The sequence below is a fragment of the Passer domesticus genome, chromosome 13, assembly GCF_036417665.1.
Source record: "Passer domesticus isolate bPasDom1 chromosome 13, bPasDom1.hap1, whole genome shotgun sequence".
NCBI lineage: Eukaryota > Metazoa > Chordata > Aves > Passeriformes > Passeridae > Passer > Passer domesticus.
The window spans coordinates 6,074,024-6,095,872 of NC_087486.1; the positions used below are offsets into that span (position 1 = coordinate 6,074,024).

Sequence of the window (21,849 nt, forward strand, 5' to 3'; positions counted from 1 at the left end):
TTTGCCCATGATGCAGACATTCAGTTCATCCATACAGTGCCCACGGTGAGCTGCTGATTTGGGGACTGCACCACATCTGGCTGGTACGTGGGCACTGTTGGCATCCTGTAAATACATCTCTGCTGGGTATAAGTGCCAGCAAAAAGAGCAGGAGAAATTTTAATTTACCAAGCCTCACAAAATTTAGATTTTGAGAGGGAGGGCAAAACATAAGAAAACACTTTAGCACTCCTGCTTTCCTTTTGATTTCTCCCTCTTCACTCTTCCATTGAGGCTCACAAAAAATAGAAAAAAAAGATAAAAAGGGGCTAAAAAAAAAAGACAAAACACCCAAGTGCCTTAGCAGCCAGCGGGGAACCCTCTGGTGTTTATCAGTGCCTCGCTGTGGGTGGGTGAAGAGGGAGCAGAGTGCAGGGGCTGCCAGCCCAGGAGTGTCGCATGGCTGGAACAGCAGGGCTTGCAGTGCCATCAATCATCCCCGGGCTGCCTTCAGAGCAGAGCTGCCGACAGCAGCTCCCCAGCCCTGCCAGACCACTCGCCCAGAATGCAAATCCCGTGCCCAGCCCCGGCAGGGCCCGAGCAAACACACAAATCAATTAAACAGCAGCGCAAGGGGCATCAGGGGTGGATCAGTCTGGCTCAGCAGCAAAACGCAGCTGAGGCAGGAATCCTGCAGGAACTCCAAGCAAAATCATGGTTTTATCACCTCTACTGGATTTTTTCCAATTTTGTTTTTATTTTTTTTGTTTCAGCTGATGCCCCTAAAAAGATGCACTGTACAAAGCCTCGAGCAGAGACCCCTCCTCCTCCTCTGCTTTATGGGGGAGTTACAAAAGCCGAGAGCTTGCAAGGGCCAGCTGTTATCAACACCCTTTAAAAATGCTTTAGCTCCAAACGTCCCTGCTGGCGCCAACAGTGCCTGTGCAATGTTGGTTCAGTCCCCCATTACAGCAGGGTGTGTTCACCACAGGTATAACCTCAGTGAGGAGTGGAGAACCTCTGGCTTGCTGGGTGAGGGAACCTTTCCTTATAAGAATTTTGTCCACAGCCTGTCTTCACAAAGTGACTTTTTGAGGGGTATGTTTACAGTCCTGTCTCTGTTTGCTCCCAGTGCTTCCACCCTCTGGAAGGACTGCTCACCAGGGCAATAGCTGCTGGCACACCCACACACAACACAGAATTCTTTCCTGCATCAGGTCTCCCAAGATCTCATTTACAACCCAAAATGTGTGTATCCCACCTCTCCTGCCACCCCATGGACCTGGGAATTGTAAGCATTGTCCAGCTTCCAGCCCCATCCATCACACCCTGACACAGAGCTGTGGACTTTGAAATCATCTCCCAGCAGTGTGGCTGACAAAGCAGCAGCCTCATCAAACACAACTTGCTCTCCTGGGCTGAAAAGATGGAGTTTGGTTTCTTCAGTTCCCTGACAAAACAAAGTCAGAGTGAGGAGGAAAAAATCCCTCCTGGGCAGGGGACCCAGGGGTTAGCCATTCCTTCCAGAAGTTACAGTTCATTATTACTCATGAATAAACTGATGAATTACACCAGGAATCACAGATGGCACAGAGGGAGCACTCAAGTCCAGCAGGGTATTTGCATTGCAATTACAATGATCAATTCCATCAGAAAATATCAACTTGAGCACTCTCATCACACAACTCACTTTACACAGCACAAATTTCAGCAGAGAGCCCCAGTTTTACCGTGGCACCCACACTTTTTGTAGGTAGGTTACATAGGTTAGCTCAGGAGACCTCTTCAAAGGATCTGCAGCAAAAAGTTCCAATTCAGAAGATAAAATCCACCAGCACTCCGCACTACGTGTCATATCACTTCTGATTTAACACAAAAAAGCTACAATATCCTTACCCCATCTTAACGAGCAGCATAAATCCTTAAACTAAAACTAATTTCTGAAAAGCTGCCGTGGTGAGCTATTTGAACTGACGGGAACGCGCCCGAGAGCGCGACTGCAGAGCTATAGATAGAAGAGCACCCACGACTTCCCGTAACTCCCTGACACTTGTCTGCTCTGTGATCTGAAACCCTCTGACGTCAATTGAGGTTCCCATTGCAGCTCTCCATCCAAACACCGAATCAGGAGCACATCAGCAAAGAGAATATTCTTACCTAGATGATGAAGTTTCATCTTGTTAAGATGTTTTCCCCCTTTATTTACTGCCTTCAGGAGGGCTGTTTATGCACGGCTTTGAATATCTGACTAGCCCTCCTGACTTTAAAAGGAATATGCAGTGTGTGTGTGTAAAGCTACAGACACTTGCTTTTGTCTTTGCAAGGATGTTTTCCCCTTTGTTTTTCAACAGAAGCAAAAAGCAATTATAACTTTGTTTTTTTTGTAAGCCTCTCAGTATAGGCACAGGTGGGAGTCAGTGCTGGTGTTTGCTGGATTTATCTCACAAGTGGTTAAAACCTGAGCTTTGACTTGTGTTTCTCTGCTGTTGGAACTGTTTTCAGATCTGTCTCAGAGGCTCAGGATCACACACATCTCCAGAAAGTCACTGCATGTGCTCCAAGAGCTGTAGATGCTTCTGGAAGAGGGAATACTTTAGAAAGTCACTAGAGATAATGCCTGTGGCTCAAAAATTAATTTAACAAACACTTTTTAGTATGCAATAAGCAAGAGTAACCACACAACAACAATTTTGTGAGGAGCAGACCCAGCACAAAACTGAGCATTATTCCCATACAATTTATTGGTCTCCCTGTGCTATTCCCAACTATATGCAACATGCAGATTTCTCCTCCCCCCAGCCAATTGTACAGTCATTTATTATTTTCTTACTGCTCTGTCCAGGCAGCGTCAGCAAATGTTCCAAGTGCTGGTGTCTTTCCATAGAGTTAATCAGTGTAATTGGGATGGTTTATAGCTCTGGACAGAGTGTTTTGCCATATGGCATAGGAGCCATGAGCTGCAGGAACGTGGCAGTGGAGCACAGACACCAGAATGCTGCAGTCTGAAGAGATTTTTCTCACTCCAGTGAAGTTGTTACAGCTTTCCCTGGATGGGAATGACCACAGAGGGTTAATTCTCTGAGGTTCATGAGAAAGTGCCTCCCAGCTCCTCTCCTCAGGTACAGCCACAGGGACCAGTGACAACAAGGGTGGTGAAGGACCTTTGAGAGTGTTTTGGGATCCTTTGGGTTAAAACTTTAACTGATTACATCCTGTGACTACTGCAATGCAGTTACTTCTGGTGCAAGAGCTAGAACTGGTTTAAAGAGCTCACAGCAGCAGAGCACAGCCATCCAGGACAGAAACATTTAACAAGCCTACTCTTTCTTTCCTGTCCTCATCCTCCTGCCACTAATGGAGACAAATCATAGCTCATTGCCCATTTCCTTCTCCGAGTGAAATCTCTCCCCAGGTTCTCAATTTCCCTATTTCTCCAGCCTGACTGTACATGTCCACTTTCCTATCCTGATCCTGTATTCAGGCCTGCTCTCTGCCTATCCTGCATAAGAACTCAACTGAATTAAGGAAACAACCATGTCCAAATTCCCTTCCCACCTGTGAGAATTAACTTTAAAATTGACCCCTGAGGGCACCTCACACCCACACACCAGGGGCTGTAACACACCAGCAGCTGAGCAAAGAGACTGAGATCACCACTGTGCAAGAAGCACATCTGCAACACTCTCAGCTCCTTCTACTCAGCACCAGCATAGGCCAAAAATTCAGTATTGGGGCTCACTTGTCCCACACACCTCCACTATTCCATCTCCTTTCCACCCCCAATGCTGCAGGCCAGAAATTCAGACAAGGTGATGGAGAAAAACAGGCAGGCAATGAGTTTCATCCTATTTAATTGAATTGCATATCAATATTGATTGTGCTATTAATTTTGATAGTAAATCTAATCATTAAAATAAAAAGTCTGCTTGCAGTCTCTGCCAAGCCTTCCCAGCAAGGGTCTGGCAGCATTCCCTTCCAGATAACATGTTGGTGTGCAGTCAGAAATAAATGTCTGGGTGCAGAGTTTAGGGCTGCCCCTCTTTCTTTTCAGGACAGTCCTTCCTGCTGCAGAGGAGGAGAGAGAGACAGGCAGCCCCAGCATCATCTGAATGCAGGCTGGGCTCTGCTGAGCTCCAGGCTCTGCTCTGTGCCTGGGGAGAGGGTTCAGGAGGAGGAAGAAGAGGGTTACCCAGGGCTGCACTGTTAACCATGGACAGCACGATGCCTTTCTGTGCCCAGCTCTCTGATGGTCTCTGTGCAGCTGCCCCTCTCAGAGCCCACTGGAGTCAACAAAACAAAAGTGAATCCTCTCACATCCCCCAGCACTGCCCCAGCCTGGCTTTGAAGGTAATGGGGGAAGCAGTTATTCTGCACCCTCAGCCTCAGACCTGATGGATATTTCCCTCCCTGGGACCTTCTTAAAGAACACGTCTCATTTGAAGGACAAATGTGTGAGGCAGCTCACCTGAACGCTATTCCCAGCACATCCCTGCCAAGGTTTCTGGCTTGCTGTGTTTCAAAAATAATAAAAACCCCAAACAAACCACTTCAGAAATCTTTGCTAAGCAGCACAGAACCAGGGTAGGGGTGGGGTACCTTCTGTCTCCCCAGCCTGCAGAGATCCCACTTCTCTTCACCTTTACCTTCACAGGGAACTGAGCCTTCCATACTTTGCAGAGAGATATTTCCTTTGCAAACACTTGTTTGGCAACAGTTTGTTTCTGCTGCCAGACATGATTTTTTTACACTCAGAATTAATGATTAACAATTAAATTATTTGACAAGGGAATAGAGGCCCTGTGCTAATTAAATTCCTTCATCACTCCTCTTTGAAAAGAAAAAAAAAGAAAGAAAAATGTATTTCTCAGTATCAGCATTCAGCCAGAACAGGGCATTTTGTGATGTTGGAGTTAATTAGATGGACAACCATAGCCACAGCAAAAAAAAAAAAAAATTTAAAAAAATATTGCTCAAGGATCACGCAAATGGGAGGAGGAAGAGAAGGAAACAGCCAACTGGGGACCCAGAATCAAGTGAACAGACACATCTAGACTACAGAAGAGCCACTTTCTAAACCAAATAATTGTTTGTAAGAATATATCATCTGTTTAGCTGAAACAAAATGATGCAGACAGAGCAAACAGTGCCTGTATAGGCTGGGAAAAACCAGCAATAGATGTCCTGCAAAGCTCGACTGCTCTGTTTTAAGGAATGCAACCCTGAGCTGCTGGGCTGCTCATCTCCACCACTCTCACATCCTGCTCATGGCTGGACCTCCCGGGGGCTTGCTGGTGTCTGCTTACACGCCAGCATTAATATCACAAAAGATTATGCTAGTTCATCGACCCTTTGAAGAGATCCTTCCCATTGTAGCTGCTGTGATGATTGCCTGATGGCACTTTCTCAGCCAGATCCACTAGGGATTACAGCAGCATAAATAAGATAAGCCTCTGTCTGACTGCTATTAAAATGCGCCGAGATGCTCGGCTCAGACAACTCTTACACCACTGCAAACTCCATCCTCGGTGGGTTTGTTACAGCCTTTGCCTCCCTCTGTTTATTCACAGAATAAATCTTCTCTCTGAGCAGCACAACAACCCAATGTTTCCAAATTTCCAATTCTCTTCCATCGCCAATAATTTTGGAATCACTTGGCAATTCCCCTCTCCTCGTGTCTGTGAGCCAGGAGACAAACAGTCCTGTGGGACTTCTGAGGGTGTTCTGGAAGGACTGAGGGATGGAGAAAATCCCAGAAAGCTCCCAAGACAGCACATAAAGTCCAGACAGACCTGGAGGACAGAGGAAGCTGGCAGATTTTTTGGGTGCTGTCTGAGCTAAGCTGACATTGCAAAGCTCAGCTATCACAACCAGAGTGAAGATTTTGGGGCTGTGCTAGGTAAAATCCATCCACCTAAAGCAGTGGGGTGGATCAGCCTCTCTGCAGCTCCCAGTGGTGTTTTCTGCCATTATTTCTAAGTTAGAGAGTAGACTCGGCTGCCTGCTTCTAGAAAGGCTGCTCCCTATGCACTCTTTTCTTGCCTTTTCTTGTTAAATCCAGGGAGAGTCTAGTTTTAGGAAAGCATCTAGTAACCAAACAGAAGCTGGAGAGAACTCAGAACTCACTGTGCCCAGGTAAAGCCACACAGCAGCAGACAGATTTTAAAACGTGCATCAAGCCACTGAAGGCTGGTGTGACAGTTCCAGCACTTCCCCAGAGGTGCTGCCAGTTGTAGGGATGGGCACAAAGCTGGAGGAAGCAATGGGGCTGTGAGAGGGTGATCCTCTCCCAGAGCCTTCTAAACTTCAATTATCCAAATATTTATTTCCATGTGGGAAGTGAGCCCATGACATTAATTTATTTGCAGCTTTGATGCAGAAAGGGTCAGAAAATGGCACCCAAGAAATACAGATTCACTCATTGGAAGTGGGGTGAATATATCGAATAGAGGCTTTCACACTGAATTTAGGGGAAAGATGAGCACCAACTTCTGTGCTTTTCCACCTCATTCTTTAAAACAAATGCCAGGGGAATTGCAGTTTCTAATTATCTTTTTCCACTTAAAGATTATTAGATGCTTATTAGGTTTGTATTGCCTCTCCCCTCCCACACACATTTTCCATTTCCATATACTTCATCCAGTCTACAGTTAATGAGAAGAAATCAGTGTATTGCACTGTCTGGCATCTTGCTGAAGTGGCAGAAGTCTTTGGTTACCAAGTCATTTGCTGCTTAATTGAAATCTTTTCTCTGGACTCATTGCCATGCAGACACTCCATTGGAATGCAGTAGTCAAGCCAGTATTGATTGTCCTCCCACTCCCAGCTTTCTTCTGCGTTTGCAAATCAATTGCACCCTGTTGCTTTCCTTCTAAAAACAAATTAAATTAAAAAGCATCACCCATTCCACAACCCCATTTACCCCTGAAACACACTGGCTCTGCTTTGCAGTATTTTCTTGGGGCAGAGAAGGGGACAAGACAAGAAAAGGGACATGGTTGTAGCAGGAGCAAGATCCACAACTTGTCACAGAGAAAGTGCAGCAGCCTGTTCAGAAATGGTCCAGGGAGGGAGTGGATTGGAATACACAAAGGAGTGAACAAAATCCCAGTGTTAGGCTCTCACCGGAAGCCATCTGGAATTAATCTCCCCTCTCCACTGCAAATCAAACTATTTTTAACAGTTAAAAATCCAGCAATCAGAGAACTCTGTTGCAACTTGCAAAAGGAGCCAGACTGCAGTTGTGAGTTTGCAGGACTGAAAACCAAGGCTTGGCAAACCATCACTGCTGACACCAGAAAAGAAAGTCAATGCAATGGAGGTCAGCAGATCCCTGATTTTGAAATTAGGCACCTAAGCACTGTTGAATCCCATCTGATTTTTTAAAGTTCTGAGGACTCAAATGGTTCAAAATGCTCTTATCAAGGCTTTGTCAAGAGAACACGTCTCTTTGAGGTTTCAGCTCAAATTTAGATTGGAATAGCTCATCTTTGGGGGCAAGATCATAGTTACAGTCCCAAATTTTTCCCAGAAAAATCTTGTGTCAGTACTTAGCACCACTCCTGCAGGTCTCACTGCTGCAAAACTTCCCAAGCTGGGTTCCCCATGCCGTCAGAGGACCTGGTGTCACTTGTGGGGAATGTGTAGCCAAATATCTTGTGCCTGTTTTAAACTACCTTAGACCTCCCAGCTGCTCTATAAGGGGCTCCTCACCATTCCCACAGCCTTTGTACTTAAATAATTCAGGAGTTTTGCAGAGTGTGAAGCACTCACTTCCTCCTGAGCAGCTTCCTTCGGCTCGTTGTACATTTGCATTGCAATGCTGCCTGCAGGCTTTACTCAGCACCAGACACCTGAACCCACAGGCTCACCCCAACCACATTGCATAGGTGATTTGTGGGATTTTTTTGGATCATCTAGGCAGTTTTACTCAACACTTGCAGCCTGGGAAGAGACTGCTGTTGAAATAGAAACCATAAAACCAGAGGGAGGACACTGAATGGTGTCTGTTCCTGTCTAGGGAGTCAAACCTTCCTGCAAAGCTGAGAATGAGCACCTAATACCAAAGGTTACTTGCTCCTCTGTAGATGGCAACAACAGATTTCCTAAGCCCAGATCATCACCCTGCAGATCTTGCAGGCGAGTCAGAAGGCACACTGCCAGCCATAGGTTTTTGTCTTCTACAGATAAATTCTTGATTTCACTCTTTCTGCCCCTGAGTCCACACAGGTCCCAGAAAGACTCTTCCTTTCATCTTCAACACGAGTAAAATTGCAGGCTCACACTCCAGCCACTCCAGTTCTGTGTTGAACTCAGACCCTGCATTGCAGGTACCAGTAGCAAAGGCTGGACTGATCAGGAGAACCACCCCTCTCCCTCCAGCCCCACAGGTTCTGCATGAGCTGTAGCACCACATGATGCTCATTTAAACCTCAAACTCCAGATTTCTCTGATCCTACTTGCCTTTTGGAAAATCATACTGTCAGAGTACTGAATATGCTCCTTGCTATTTGCCCTGTAATTAAGCAGTAATTGCTGCCCAAGGCTAATCTCAGAGTGTATTTTACCTGTGGAGCTCAGCGCCAGAGTTCACATTTGTAATTTAGTGGCACACCAAGGAGCTATACCTAAACTCACAAAAGGATTTTCACTGCTCATCATCTCTCTTCTACTTTGGTGGCAGCTGGGATTCTGCATTTGGAGATGTTTGGGCTGGGCAAACAAATTAGCTGAGACCAGCCTCATTAGGAATTCACATGGGTACCCATCCTGCCTCAGCAGGAATAAGATGCTGACTGCTCTGTTTCTGGACCCCAAGCCCTCCCCAGCATGGGATACACACTGAAACCTCTTTATTTCCACTTGCACAGCCTGGCAGCCTCCAAGGAAGCTGAAGCAGCAGCTCGATCAGCCCCCAAACCCATGTCTCCTTCCGACTTCTTGGATAAGCTGATGGGGAGAACTTCAGGATACGATGCCAGGATCAGACCAAATTTTAAAGGTATGCAAAAAAAACCCAGCTTTTTCTCATTTTGGGATTGCAAACTCCATCCAATCCTCATTAATATCTTCCTAATGCTGTATGAAATATGAATATTTATGTTCTTACCAAGTATGTATTATAAGGCTATTTGGCACATGGGTCCCTGCAGATTTCTGGAAAGACATCAGCAAATGTCTGCTCAGAGTGGAAACAACCTTATGAGAACTTCACATACTGTAAACAAGGGGGCCCCCAGTCCCTGCTTGGATCAGGGAATCCCAGTGTATCAATCTCAATATGGAGATCGAGGATCCTGTCCAACCAAGCAGTGACTGGCAGGAAGCTGAACCTCTTTAGAGGTAAAGATAAAATCCCCAACTTGCCTTTCCCCTGGAGTCACTCCCCACAGTGACTCATTGCACCCACTAATGGCAGGAAATGCTCCCCCCTTACAGCCAAGAGCAGCCTCTCCCACCAGCTCCAAAGAAACCCCACAAGATGCCAGGGGCAGCCCAAACCCATCCCTGTCCCCCACAGCAAAGGGGCTCTTCAGCCCAACACTGCTCTGTGCTTCCCACCCAGATTTCCAGTCTATCCCATATTCCATGGCAGCCAAGCAAGCAGCACTGAATCAAACCCTGGCAGAGGCAACAAAACCTCTTTTCTCCTCAAAACACCCCTTCTGGCAAGTGTGGGGTTTTTTCAGCTTGGTCTAATGAAAGATGTCCGTGCACATTGCAGAGAGGATGGAACTGGAGAGTCTTTAAGGGCTCTTCCAATTCAAAACATTTTATGATTTTTTGTTTTCCTTTCTTTTTAACTGAGCTCACCTTCCCCGGGGCTCTTTGGCCCCACATCATCCAGAGATAAAGCAGGACCTGCTCCTCTCAGCCACTGCCCAGCCATCTCCAAAGATCATTTTGTTGACTTCTTTTGTTTCCTGCAACCAGTTCCCTCTCCCCTGGAGCCACTGGCAGGGCTGACAGGATTCCCCGGACCCATTAATCACTGGTGACAGCACCTGGCACCCAGCTTTGAACAATAAACTCTGTCCTGGGCATTTAAACCCAAAGAAATGTAGGAAACTCTGTCCCAGTAACCAACCAGGCAACAGAAGACACTGCTGTTCTTATCCAAATCACAAGGAGTTAAAATACCACCCTGTAAACCTGCCTACCTCTAAATTATGCACACACACAAATTAAACTTTAATATTTAATGAAATGTATACATTCACTTCCTGCTGAAGGCAGCTGTATTGCATTTTTATTTGAGATAATTTAATTTCAGTTTTATTTCAATGAACTACACCTTCCCCTCAGGGCAGTTTTGCTGGCTTAGCCTCCCACACATAAATCAGGCTCCAATTTATATGGGAGGCATAGGAGGTGTTTTACAGAGCTTGGGGTTGTAGCTCTCAAAGCACATCATTTAAATTAACTGCAGTAACTCATAAGGACATTTTAATTGCTTAGATCTAAATGAAAATAATACCGAAGATCCATATCAGATTGATTTTTGGGGAGGGGAAGATTAACAAAAAGAAGATTACAGCTAAGTCCAGACTTTACAGCATTTACAGAAAAGCTGCAGACTCACATCCTGAGAACAAATAAGTAGCATTTGGGTTTTCAGCTGGTGGATGAAGTCAGGAGCTCGAGCAGGGACAGAGAGGAGCCTGGCAGGGGATCTCTCACCCAGGCTGTGCCCTCATCCCTGCTGCTGAAAAACTCCATTCCTCCACAGCTGCATCCCTGCAGAGAGGGGGAATATTTCAGTGGCAGGCAGGGAATTTTCTAGAGCCTCTCACAAGCTAAAAAAGTACCAAAAATCACCAAATCCTGCAGGGATTAGATACACTGAGAAGAGTTCAGTGCCTCAACAAGAGCTGGGCTGCCCCAGGGAGCCTTCACATGCAGGGGCCAAACCCACCCCACACTCAGCCTCATGTCAGCTCTGCATCAGGAGCAGGGGGACCAAAATATTCCCCACCTGTCAGAGTCACGAGCATGTGCAGCCATCCAGGAGACCAGCTCAGTGCTTTCCTTGTACTGTGCCCTTTGGGAGGGGAATCACCTTTTCAAAGAGCTTTTATGTGGTTCATGAATGGATCCAGAAGAGCAAAACCATGCCCCTGAGCTCAACAGAAGGGATTAAACAAGTACTAAAGCCTGATAATTGTGTGCTTTCAGCTTATGGATAAACTTCTGGATAAGAGGGGTTGGTGAAGGCAAGGGGGGAAAAAAAGACAAATTTTTGTGTCTGATTGCTCAAGCCATGCCAGTGTTTAAGAGTCTGGAGAAAGCTGCACAGACTGAGCAGTGTGAGATGCTGCTGAGCTGGCAGTGCTGGTTAGACACAGCCTGCTCAGATTGCCTGGGACTCACACCAAGAAAACCCAGCAGAGAGCATCACTGCAGGGGACAGCCACAAACTTTCAGAGGAGGCCAAAGCAGGAGAGGAGGGAAGAAATTAAGAGAAGAAAACCAAGCTCTAAATGTTCCTCAGTAATCAGGAAAATCCATTAATTTCCACACAGGAGGAAGTTTGCACTGATTAGAGGCACAAGGCTCTCGTTAAAGCCATTCCTCCCCCCCAGTATTTCATGCTGCAGCAACTGCCAGACTGCAGATGTGACCTTAACAGGAACATCACTCCCCCACCAGGCTGAGCCACCAGGCAGTGCTTGAAATGCAGACACCATCCCTGATTTCATAAAAAATGGGGGAATAATCTGAAAATCCACACTCTCTACTGTCACAGATCTTATCTTCACAGAAGCATCTGTCTCAGGGATGATATGGGATTAACTCCCGGTGAAAAAGGGACCTTGGTCCCTGGGGCAGTGTCTCTACTCTCTGCCTGGGCTGCCTTTCTCCACCACACCCTGGGCACTGCCCACAGCAGCCTTGGGCAGCCTCCAGAGGCCCCTTTTGCTTCAACCCTCTACAAAAAATCATCTCATTATGTGTGAGCAAGCCACAGGTTTGCCAGGCACCAGGTATGCCCTGGCTCCAAAATATTCCCCAGCATTTTGCTTTGTGCTGAACTGCAGCTCTTGGCATCTCCCTCTGTGGAAATGCAGCATTTCCACCTCAGATTTCCCAGGCAATGTTATGAAACACTTCCAGTCACACCTTTGGGCACCAGTACCACACAGACTGACCCCCATGCCCTCAAACCACAGTCATCCCTTTACTCCTTTCCTTTGGTGACCCCTTAACTTCTCCAGTATGAACAGGGTAAACAAATCTTTGGTCTGAAAGCAAATCAAGCCCAGGAGAGGCATGGCCCAGAGACCAGGATTACCTTCTGCTCAAACAGGACAGGCAGACAATTCCTGCTGGCAGAGTCCTGAATTCTCCTACCCAGCTGTGAGAGCCTGGATCAGGATCCTCACCTGGGGTTTGGGGTTTACAGACAGTTCTGCTTGGAAACACCCACAGCAACACAAGAAACACAGGTACTGAAACATCTGAAAAGGAGGTCTCAGGACACTGGAAAGATCTTTGGGATTTGTAACCTGGGATTTGCTCTGCTGAGCAGTCAGTCCCTCCCTGCTGTTTGAGGATGCAGAGGGTCAAGCAGGCAGTGTCGACCAACACCACCATCACCATGTGGGGTGTTTGCTGCTTTAGCAGCCTGATCCCTACAGCTCACCCTGCTGCACTGGCTTTGAAGGGAGAGCATCATCCTAGTTCAGGAACAGGGATTATTTCATAAGTACAGCTCTAAATAAAAGTCAATTATCTCTCAGCCCCTTTCTGGGATACTTTGCTATCAAACTCAAGGTGAAATTACCACCCCTATATAGCCAGGTCAAGACATCTAGAGACTGTCCTGGCTGGCTCTGATCTATTCCTGTTCATCTGAGCAGAGATCTGTAAACACTGTCAAAGAGGGGAGCAGAGGCAGAGCACGAGCCCTCTCTGGTGTCAAAGCAGCATCAGAACCCAGGCTGGACCTGGCAGGGCACCCAGGCCTTCCTCCCCTGCTCACCCCATTCCCAGTGCAGGTTTTAACTCCAGACTGGAAACCCTGCAGAGCACACCCTGAACTGCTGTTCCAATCTGTTTTGTCATGCAGGCCCACCAGTGAACGTCAGCTGCAACATTTTCATCAACAGCTTTGGCTCGATTGCAGAAACAACTATGGTAAGTAAAAATCACAGCACAGCTGCTCAGCTACTGCCTCTGCCTCACTGCACTCCCAGAAAATGCAGCATCACCCTCCTCCTCAGAGTGACCAGGGAAAAACACTCAGTGCTCCCAAGCTTACTCAAAGTTTGAGTGAATTAATGGTCAAAAAGACTCATTTCGTGTAGCTGAAAATCACAGAGTCTCCATCTGCATCTTATAAAAACACCCCATGAGCAAAGGACAAGGGTCAGAAAGGAAAACAAATAATCTTTTTCTGAAGATTTGCCTGAGGCTCCAAGCTCAGCGACAGTTACAGATACTTTGTGTTTAAGTGGGCATAAATCCAAAATTAATCTGGATTCAAAGAGAAGGCAAATCAGCTGAACTCAAATTCAGCTTGCACCAGGATTTCAAATTCCCAAAGACTAAGAGAATTATTAAAGACCACAATGATTGTTTTCTTGGAGACATTTTTGGTAGACAATGATTTTTAGTAGAAAATCAAAACCAATATTTCTGAGTTAAGGCTCACTTCATACAAAATTAGTGAGCATGGCTAAAGGCTGCATCTAATTGGCAAGGCACTAGGAGCAGAGGATCACTAGAACAGGAGATAATTGCTCCATCTGAAAACTATTAAAGATTGGTTGTGACATAACCAGTGAACAGCAAAGGAAAACTCTGGAGGTACTGTGCCTTACTGCTGTGCTAATTAAAGATAATCCAGAAATATGGTGTTTAATTACCCTCTGGTAATTCTTTTTCTAGAAAAATGCTGAATGAAGAATGCCAGGCTCCAGCTTCAGGCATTCTGTGCATTCAGGCAGGAAGATTTAGGCTTTGCATAGAGATCACAGCCCTTGACTTGAACAAATTACTTGGCATGCACACCACTGTCAGAGGAGAGGCACAGCCATACAGCTCAGGTTGTAAGTCTCTTCTGACACTCCATCATTCTGCTGGAAATATTTGGTTTGGGACAGTTTAGTTCTGGTAGTGGAGGAGAAAACAAAAGCTGTTATTCTGTCCAAGCACAAGGAAACAGATTTCCTACCTGGCCTGCAGAATTTGTCAGAGCTCACAGGTGAGGAGTGCAGCGTGGATTCATTGGTATATAAAGCAAAAGAGGAAGAACTGCCACTGAAATACACATCTGTTCCTAATTTACTGTTTATTGGTTACCTCCTTTGGCCTTACAGGCAATAAATGCTGTTCCTGCACACCAGCCCAGAGTGTGAGGGAGCAGGACAAGCCCTCAAAGGATCTGTGCAATGCACAGAGCACATCCCACTGAAGTGTTTCTCAGTGCATCTGTCCCACGCTGCGAGATGCACTGGAGCAGCCAAAGATGCCACATGATCCCTGTAAGCAGGATGCTCCATAAAATTAGCACAGACTAGCACAAGAGAGATGCAGTTCACCTCCAAGACACGCTGCAGGGACTTGCTATCATCTCCAGATGCCACTCATTTCATAGGCAATCTTCCATGGGAAAAAAGAATCCCCACAGGAGCCCAAGAACACCCTGTGGGCACATTGCTCTGCCTGGAAATATCCGAGGCAGCTCTGACAAGCCAGCCCAGATGTCAGGCTGACGCAGCAGCACGCAGCCTGAGCTAATGCTCTTGTGTGGGAGCAGCAGCTCTGCTTGTAAACACCAACAGCAACACAAGAACACAGGTACTGGAAGAGCTGAAAAGGAGATCTCAGCAGGCTGGAGAGGTCCTGGGGATTTGTAGCCTGGGATTTGCTCTGCAGAGCAGCCAGTCCCTTCCTGCTGTTTGAGGATGCAGCAGGACAAACAGGCAGTGTCAGCTCCCAAACAGCTTCTGGGAAGAGCAGACTGTCCTGTCTTGAAGGGTTTTTGAGACAGGCCTGACCATTTTGAATTCAAACAAATGGTCAAATATCAGAGGAAGGGTGGAAGCTTGAAAATTGAGAGGGACAAATCAGTGTTTTACCTGAAAGAAAGCCATAGCCTATAAATGACCCCTGGGACTGATGATGGCAAAACTCCCCCAGCTGCTTCACTGGCCAGAAAGAGAAAGAAAATTTCATTTTAACCCCCATCATTAGGCACTTTAAGCCTGGTCAGATTCAGGTCTGAGTACTTCATCACCTTATATTTCATTACTATTACACTATTGCCTGCTAAGTCACAGGGTTCTATGGGTACCCCACAAGCAGTTAGAGAAGGCTTTAAAATATCTCCATAGTGGGCTGATACTTCCTAGAGAAAATACTCTGCTCCCTTCTAAGTTTACACTGCCTGAATATCACAAATCAGTGCAAACCATGAGCTCACCATGCAGAGGATTGGAAAAATTACAGGGAGAGTGCTCACTTATGGCTTGAGGCCTCATGGAGGATAGAGGAAGAGGAGAAAATACAGAAAAATAGAAAAAAACCCGGGTATTTGATGTAGACAGCTGGGTCTACAAACCTCAGAAGGAAAGAAAATGAGCTGCAGCCAAGAGAAGGCACAAACTGCCCAGAGTGGGCAGAAAGCTGCTACCTGCCCCACAAAGGTTCAAAATGAACAAGGCAAGAAATGAAGATCTGAAAACTGCTGCAAGGTTTGGGGGAATTTAACGGAAATTAAAAGCCAATGTCATCTACCAAACTGAATTCCTAAGGCAGAGCTGATTTAGAGCAAGGGAAGCAACTCCTTTAAGCATCCTGCAGAGCTGGAGACCCAACAAAAAACCCTCTAGTGCTGCACATAATTGATGGGACATTTATGTTGGATTGCAGCTCAGAGCTTGTACCCAGCCCCTCTTGCCTGGAGCTCTAAGGACAAGGCAGGCTGAGATTGGAACACATCCCTTGTTGTGCTCCAAGGGGAGGGACAGGACCAACCCCAGCAGCCAGAGCTCCTGTCCCAAAGCATCACTGCACCAGTGCATCCAACAGCAAGGGGCTCCCAAGGACAAGTGCAAGAGGCAGCCACTCTCTGCAATTCTTATAATGGCAAACACCAAACAACCCCCAAACACAAACTCTTAAATCCCTTTTTGCTGTTCAAAAGCATAAACAACTCCCCAGCCATACCAGACTATGAAACCTATAGCAAAAGTACAAATTCCTCATTCCAAATAAATGGAAGTGGAGCACCTTGGGAACAGGTCTTGGGTTTTAAGTGAATAAACTGCACCAGCTTTTGGCTTTTCTTTGGGGCACAAGGCAACTGATAGGATTATCTGAGCATTTCATTAACAAATTCCCTGCTATAACAGCAAACTTGAAATTAAGTGCTGCCCTTGCTCACTCTTCCAGTGGAAGCTGCAGTTTTGTGGCCTTCCACTGGCTTAGCCAGCTGGGAGCATTTTGTACACAGTGGAGGCATGGGGAGAAGAAAGAATACATTTTTATATCATCACCTAGTAATGCCAGCAGCTGGACTCAGGATGAGCTTTACTAGACTTTTCTTTTAAAAAAGACCCACACACAGCAAAGAGACTGAAAAAGAAAGAAAAATCACAGAAGAGCAAGCACAGCCTCCCTTAGACACAGTGTAAATATGCAAATTCATTTTTGCTGCTTTCATGCCATAGTTATCTCATCTGAAAAGAGCAAAGCAAATGTGACCTTCCAGCCAGCTGCAGCACAGCCACAACTGAGCTCCCAGCATCTCCTGGGGACAGGAGAAGCTGGAGGCTGCAACTGTCCAAATGTTAAGTGCTTGTTCAGAGACATCTGCACATGAGATTCCCAATGAGAAAACAAAGCATCCTGCAAAGCAGACCAGGAAATTCAATCAAGGCTCACAGTACAGCAGAGATTCTGATGAAGAACTTGGGTCCCACATTTAATACTGGCCCCACTCACTCCAAAATCAGCAAAATATATGAGTTTCAATGCATAAAGCCCATAGCAGAAGTTAGGTTTTGAGCAAAATTTCCTCCAGTCAGTCATTCTTAAACCCAGCCATCAGTCCCACAGAGATGATAAGCACCTAACAAGTCACACAACACAAAATGAAAAGGTTTTCACAGCTACTCACAGTCTGCTGCCATCTCAGTGTTAGACCTGCAGTGTTCCAGCTGTCTGTGATTGGAGTTTGTGCACTAATGGAGAAGGGAGGGGGAAAAGAAAAAACAGCAAAAAGAAGCCATGAAACACAACTGTGTAACTCAAATACCAGGACACAAAAACCCCCCAAGCTGAAAAACAAGACCCCACTACTAAATACCTACATTTGCAATCGTGGTGCTGGCTACAGCTCACATCCCAGGAGCTCTACTAGCTCAGAAAGATAGATATCCCCCACTTTTTGGAGGAAGACACAGAAAATCTTTCTGGTTTGGGTTCCAGCATAAAAATCCCCACATTTATTAAGCACCAGGGTACTGCTCCCACCCCTCACCAGGTGCCTGCCCTTCTCTGACACAGAATCCTCCTCCCCTAGCCTAGGTGTGGTTTCACACAGGCTTCAAATTGGCTGCTTGGCTATTAAACCTTCCTGGGGCTGCTCCTGGTGTGCTTGGTGTGCTTGCAGTCTGTTGTACCTCCCTGACAAGGCAGGTTGCCTTCAAAGTGTTTGTTCATTCCTATTCTAGAGAATTAACTCAATGCTCACAAATCCCCTCATGCTCTGCTGGGGTCCCAGAATCCCCTTCTGAAGATCAGTCTCTCTACCCTGTTTTTTCCACCAGCAAAATGTAAATTTATCAAAGGGGAAATCTCTCCCCAAGACTGTTCAGTGCAGAGGCTGCTCTGGCAGAGCCCCTGTGTCAGGAGGGGAAAGCTATGGAGTGTCCTGAGGGGCTCCATCCCTCCTGCTCAGCCCTGCCTCCAGCCTCCTCTGCTTTCAGCACAAGATGTCAAGGCTCTGGGATCCTGGGAAGGGAAGGTCTCAAATGATCTCCTGTTTCCTTGTCTCCTTGAGAGGTCACTAAGCAGAATTTCATTTCAGCATTATCAAATTGAACTACTTTGATCACTCCAGTTATTCTCTTCCTGCCTTGTGTCATTTCCCCCTTGGGAGTAAAATGCCTTTGTGCCAAATTGCAAAGCTCCTGAATGCCTTCACTGCACAGAGCTGCTGCTCCCCTCTCCCAAGCCAGCCAGAGGAGCAGGCTGCACAAGATAATCAATGCCTGGATGTGATGGGCACACAAATGAGGAATGTGAGGGCTAAGAAGGATATGGAGCATGAGAATTTATTTTTTTTTCCAAGTTTGCAGCACCAGTCAAACCTTTCTTTGCTTGAAAGTTCACATCAGAAATTGGCCAGTGCTGTCCATTATTTAGGAATAACTGAACTTCTTGGGGATGCTAATTAAGATCTCCTATACAGCATCCAGGAGAAATGCTGCATCTCCCCAGGTAGCCAAGGAGTGAGTGTTGCTTGGCTCATCACCTCTCAGCCTGACTGCAATGCTGAGGACAAAGCTTCCAGCACAGAGGATGCTCAGCTGGAACAGAACACTGCAACCCTTCTCTTAGCCTGTGTCACAGCACAGACATACCCTGGCTGCTCCCCGTGCCTTCTGCTGGCTCCTCAGGCAGTGTCATGTCCAGTTTGCAGTCACAGTGCTTGGTTTTACATTTGTGTTCAAATAAGGCTCGACACAAGAAACCTAAAAGGCTGCTCAGAACCTTCAACACTGCAGTGCAATGACATAAGGACAAAGGCATCTGGGAGAAAACCACATTCTCAGTGAGCAGGCCAGGACTGTGGAGTAAACTCCCTGAGAAGGAAGATCTGCATAAATGCACACACAGAGGTAAAATATTAATGCCCTGAAATGGCAAGGCCAGAGAATTGCATTCAGTGCATGTATCATATTTCTACGTCCTTGCCCTTTTTATATCACAGCACAAAAGCCTTGTTTTCTGTATTCCAAAACAAAAAATATCCACAGCTAACACTTGTCTCCAAAGGAGGAACACAAGGTAAAACAAGCCAGAGTTACTCCCCACGCTGCTGCACATCCCCGGGGTGGCAGTGGGGCAGTTCCTCCCACCACCCATTCACAGGGTGCCCCTGGACTGCTCTCAGCAGGACATGAGGGCAGGTCACTGTCACTCTGGAGGTGAGTTAGGAGGGCCCTTCTCACTGTAAGAGGTTAATTTTCATTTGTGTTAAATTGAGATGCTTCCTCATGGTTACAAAGATTATGGATATCATTCTACCTGTGGTTTGTTGCTGTGGTGGCAACATAAACAATTCAGCACCTCCTGTCCCACCCTTTCCTGTCCTTTTGGCAAGTTTTGGAGCTGAAGCAGTGAATTTACTCCATTAACAAAGCTTACCCACAGTAACTCAGGCTGTTGGAGGGAATTTGGCTCCATTCCCTCCCCCCTTCTACTACTCCATCAGGCTGAGCACACTTCTGGGCAGCTACCACTGAAGTTTCTTCCAAACATGAGTTTAATTTGTGTCGTACATGACAGAAGACCCAAACTGGAGCTGATCTGCTAGCATCCAGCTTATTTGTAGCTGAATAAGCAAAACAACCTTTTGCTTTCTACCTATTAGGTCAGTGACATTGATTTCCCCTGACTGCAATGGCTGCAGACCCTGATGCACAGAAAAGAGAGAATTGAAAATATACAGGTAGCTCTGGGAGCTGCTGCCTGCTGTGGAAAGTGGGAATTCATGGCTCCTTTCCTTTTCCAGGCTTGCATGATGGGCTGGCCCCTGCTGAGGCCCTGGTCCCCAGCTGTCCCCAGCTATTCACATTTCCTCCAGACACATTATCCAGGGTCGACAGAGATGAATAATTAAGTCAGAGGGATGCACTAGGACTTGTGAAGGTGACACTTGGAATATCAGCAGAAGGAAAGAGTGTTGCAACTCTTTTTTGTGTTCAGAGGTCTGCTCCTTTTAGCGTCAAGTCTGTGGTTCATTTGCTGTTGTCACAATCATTAATGTCATTAGCAGCTCCTGTGCTCCGAGGGTGCAGATGGCACCAAGTGGCCTGAAACAAACTCCAGACCATGTGCTTGGCTAGAACTGCCTTGTCCAAAACACAGAGCACCCAACACAATCCTCTTATGGGAATAAACCACACGGGACTCCGTTTTCTTCATGGTGGAAAAAATCCATCCTTTATTCAAATAACTCCTTTTTATACAGTTTTACAGACCTTGTGTGGGACTCCAATTGGTCAGTAGTTTTCTTGCCAACTTTTATTGGTTAGTCACAAGTTGTTATCCTGTATTCGTTGGTCACTCAAACCCCTGGTGTGTACATGCAGGGAAAGTTGTTCATAAGAGACAGTTTTCATGTTTCTATCTAAGGTGTAAAAACAGTTTATACAGGTGCTGGTTGTTTTTACCCAGGAATAGATTGTTATGTTAAACTGTTCCCACCAGATTTGCTTCACATGAGAACTTGCAAAGTGCTAGCTTTGACAAGGCCAACACTGGTTCCAGGGGAGCAGGCTTGATTTTATGAAACCTTTCTTTATGATTTTTCTACCTTACTGCAACATCCTCTCCCAACCCTCCAGTGCCTCTGGACACCACAAGAGTTGTGTCCTTGCTGACAAGAGGCTGTAGGTTCACAGTCAAGTGAGCTCTTGAGGCAGCAGCATCAGAAAGTCTCTCCTATACAGGCACCCTTCAACTCCAGAGCTCTGTGCTCTCCAGATGGAAAGAACAGAGCTGGTGGCAGAGTCAGGGGAGCCTCTCACCAAGAGCCTGCAGCAGGTATCAGACAGCAGCAAGCACATCAGACACCCTCCATTAACTGTGTCCTAATAAAAGTCTTCAAAGTACATTTATATTAGAAAGGCAGCAAATAAACCCTTAATCATGAGAAGGACTATTCATTTGGGCCTGGGCAGTGGAATTGGTTTATTATATGCTGCTCTTCAGACGCAGTCTGCCTCTATACTTAGAAAATGTCAATTAATTTATGGTTGTGGAGCTTTCATCCCTCTCCTGATAGCTGGCACATCCTCTCCCCATTTCAATTTGTTGGCTCACTTTCTTATGTGAAAGTCAGAAGAAAAGGAGTATGGGAAGCTGTTGGTCAGACAGGGAGAAGAGAAACTGCCCCTAATTTTTCAGTAGTGTCTGAACTCAGTCTCAGCAGCCAGCCTTGACCTGGGGAATTTATGGTTATGGAGCAAGTATAATTTTGCATAGTGCTGAGGGACTACCTTCAATTAAGGAAGATGGTCACCCTATAAAATTTGTTGCCTTTATGGCATTTTGACATTAGAGAGGGGAACCCAGAATGCCCAGGATTAGGAGAGCAGACTTCATGCACATCCATCTCCTGCTCACAAACTCTAACCAAGGGCAGCTGCTCCCATCAGCTCATCTGAGTTATCCTTGTATTAGCAGACACACGGAATTTCTGTTTCATGGACAATCTGTCTCCCTGTACCTTTTCCTTTCCCAGTGCTGGGGGAACTACAGATAGTCACAATATGGGACAGTCCAGCACTGAAAGGAAGCTGGTTTCAGTTTCTTTCCCCCCTGGAACCTCCTGCTGCTGACAGTGGCCATTCTGCTTTCCATCCTTGCCTCTGCAGCCCCAGGGTCCAGACAGAGAGGTCCTGGCCCTTCCCACACAGCTGACAATTGCTGTAACAGAGGGATGCAGGGACAGGCAGCTGCTCATGCTATGCCATAGCCGTAAGCTACAAAGCTAAAAATTAATAACAGTTCCTTGAGGAATAATACCAAAACCACTTGGCACAGCTTGGGAGCCATAGGCCTGGACATGGTCTGGCTCATTTAAGGATGGTTTTAGTGTGTGCTCCCCAGCTGCCAGCGCCTTGAGGCTGCTCT

At 46.4% G+C, this 21,849-nt stretch overlaps 1 protein-coding gene and 1 long non-coding RNA gene across 14 annotated transcripts in view; one reads left to right on the plus strand and one right to left on the minus strand.

The window, feature by feature from the left end:
- LOC135280168 (uncharacterized) overlaps window positions 1-17,510 on the minus strand; it is a 40,852-nt gene extending 23,342 nt beyond the window's left edge. For 9 of the 10 annotated variants that reach the window (XR_010347210.1, XR_010347213.1, XR_010347218.1 and 6 more), the window contains exons 1-2: window positions 17,295-17,510; window positions 17,102-17,165 (exon numbers count right to left, since the gene is read on the minus strand). This is a non-coding gene — a long non-coding RNA (uncharacterized LOC135280168). Of the gene's footprint in view, window positions 1-10,160; window positions 10,714-17,101; window positions 17,166-17,294 lie in introns of those variants that run through there. The other variant, XR_010347209.1, reaches the window with a different exon arrangement.
- The window catches only part of GLRA1 (glycine receptor alpha 1), a 41,865-nt gene that overhangs the window by 6,895 nt on the left and 13,121 nt on the right, over window positions 1-21,849 (plus strand). For all 4 annotated transcript variants that reach the window (XM_064387922.1, XM_064387923.1, XM_064387924.1 and 1 more), the window contains exons 2-3: window positions 8,847-8,977; window positions 13,046-13,113. In XM_064387922.1, the coding sequence (XP_064243992.1) occupies window positions 8,847-8,977; window positions 13,046-13,113 (199 nt within the window). The remainder of the gene's footprint in view (window positions 1-8,846; window positions 8,978-13,045; window positions 13,114-21,849) is intronic.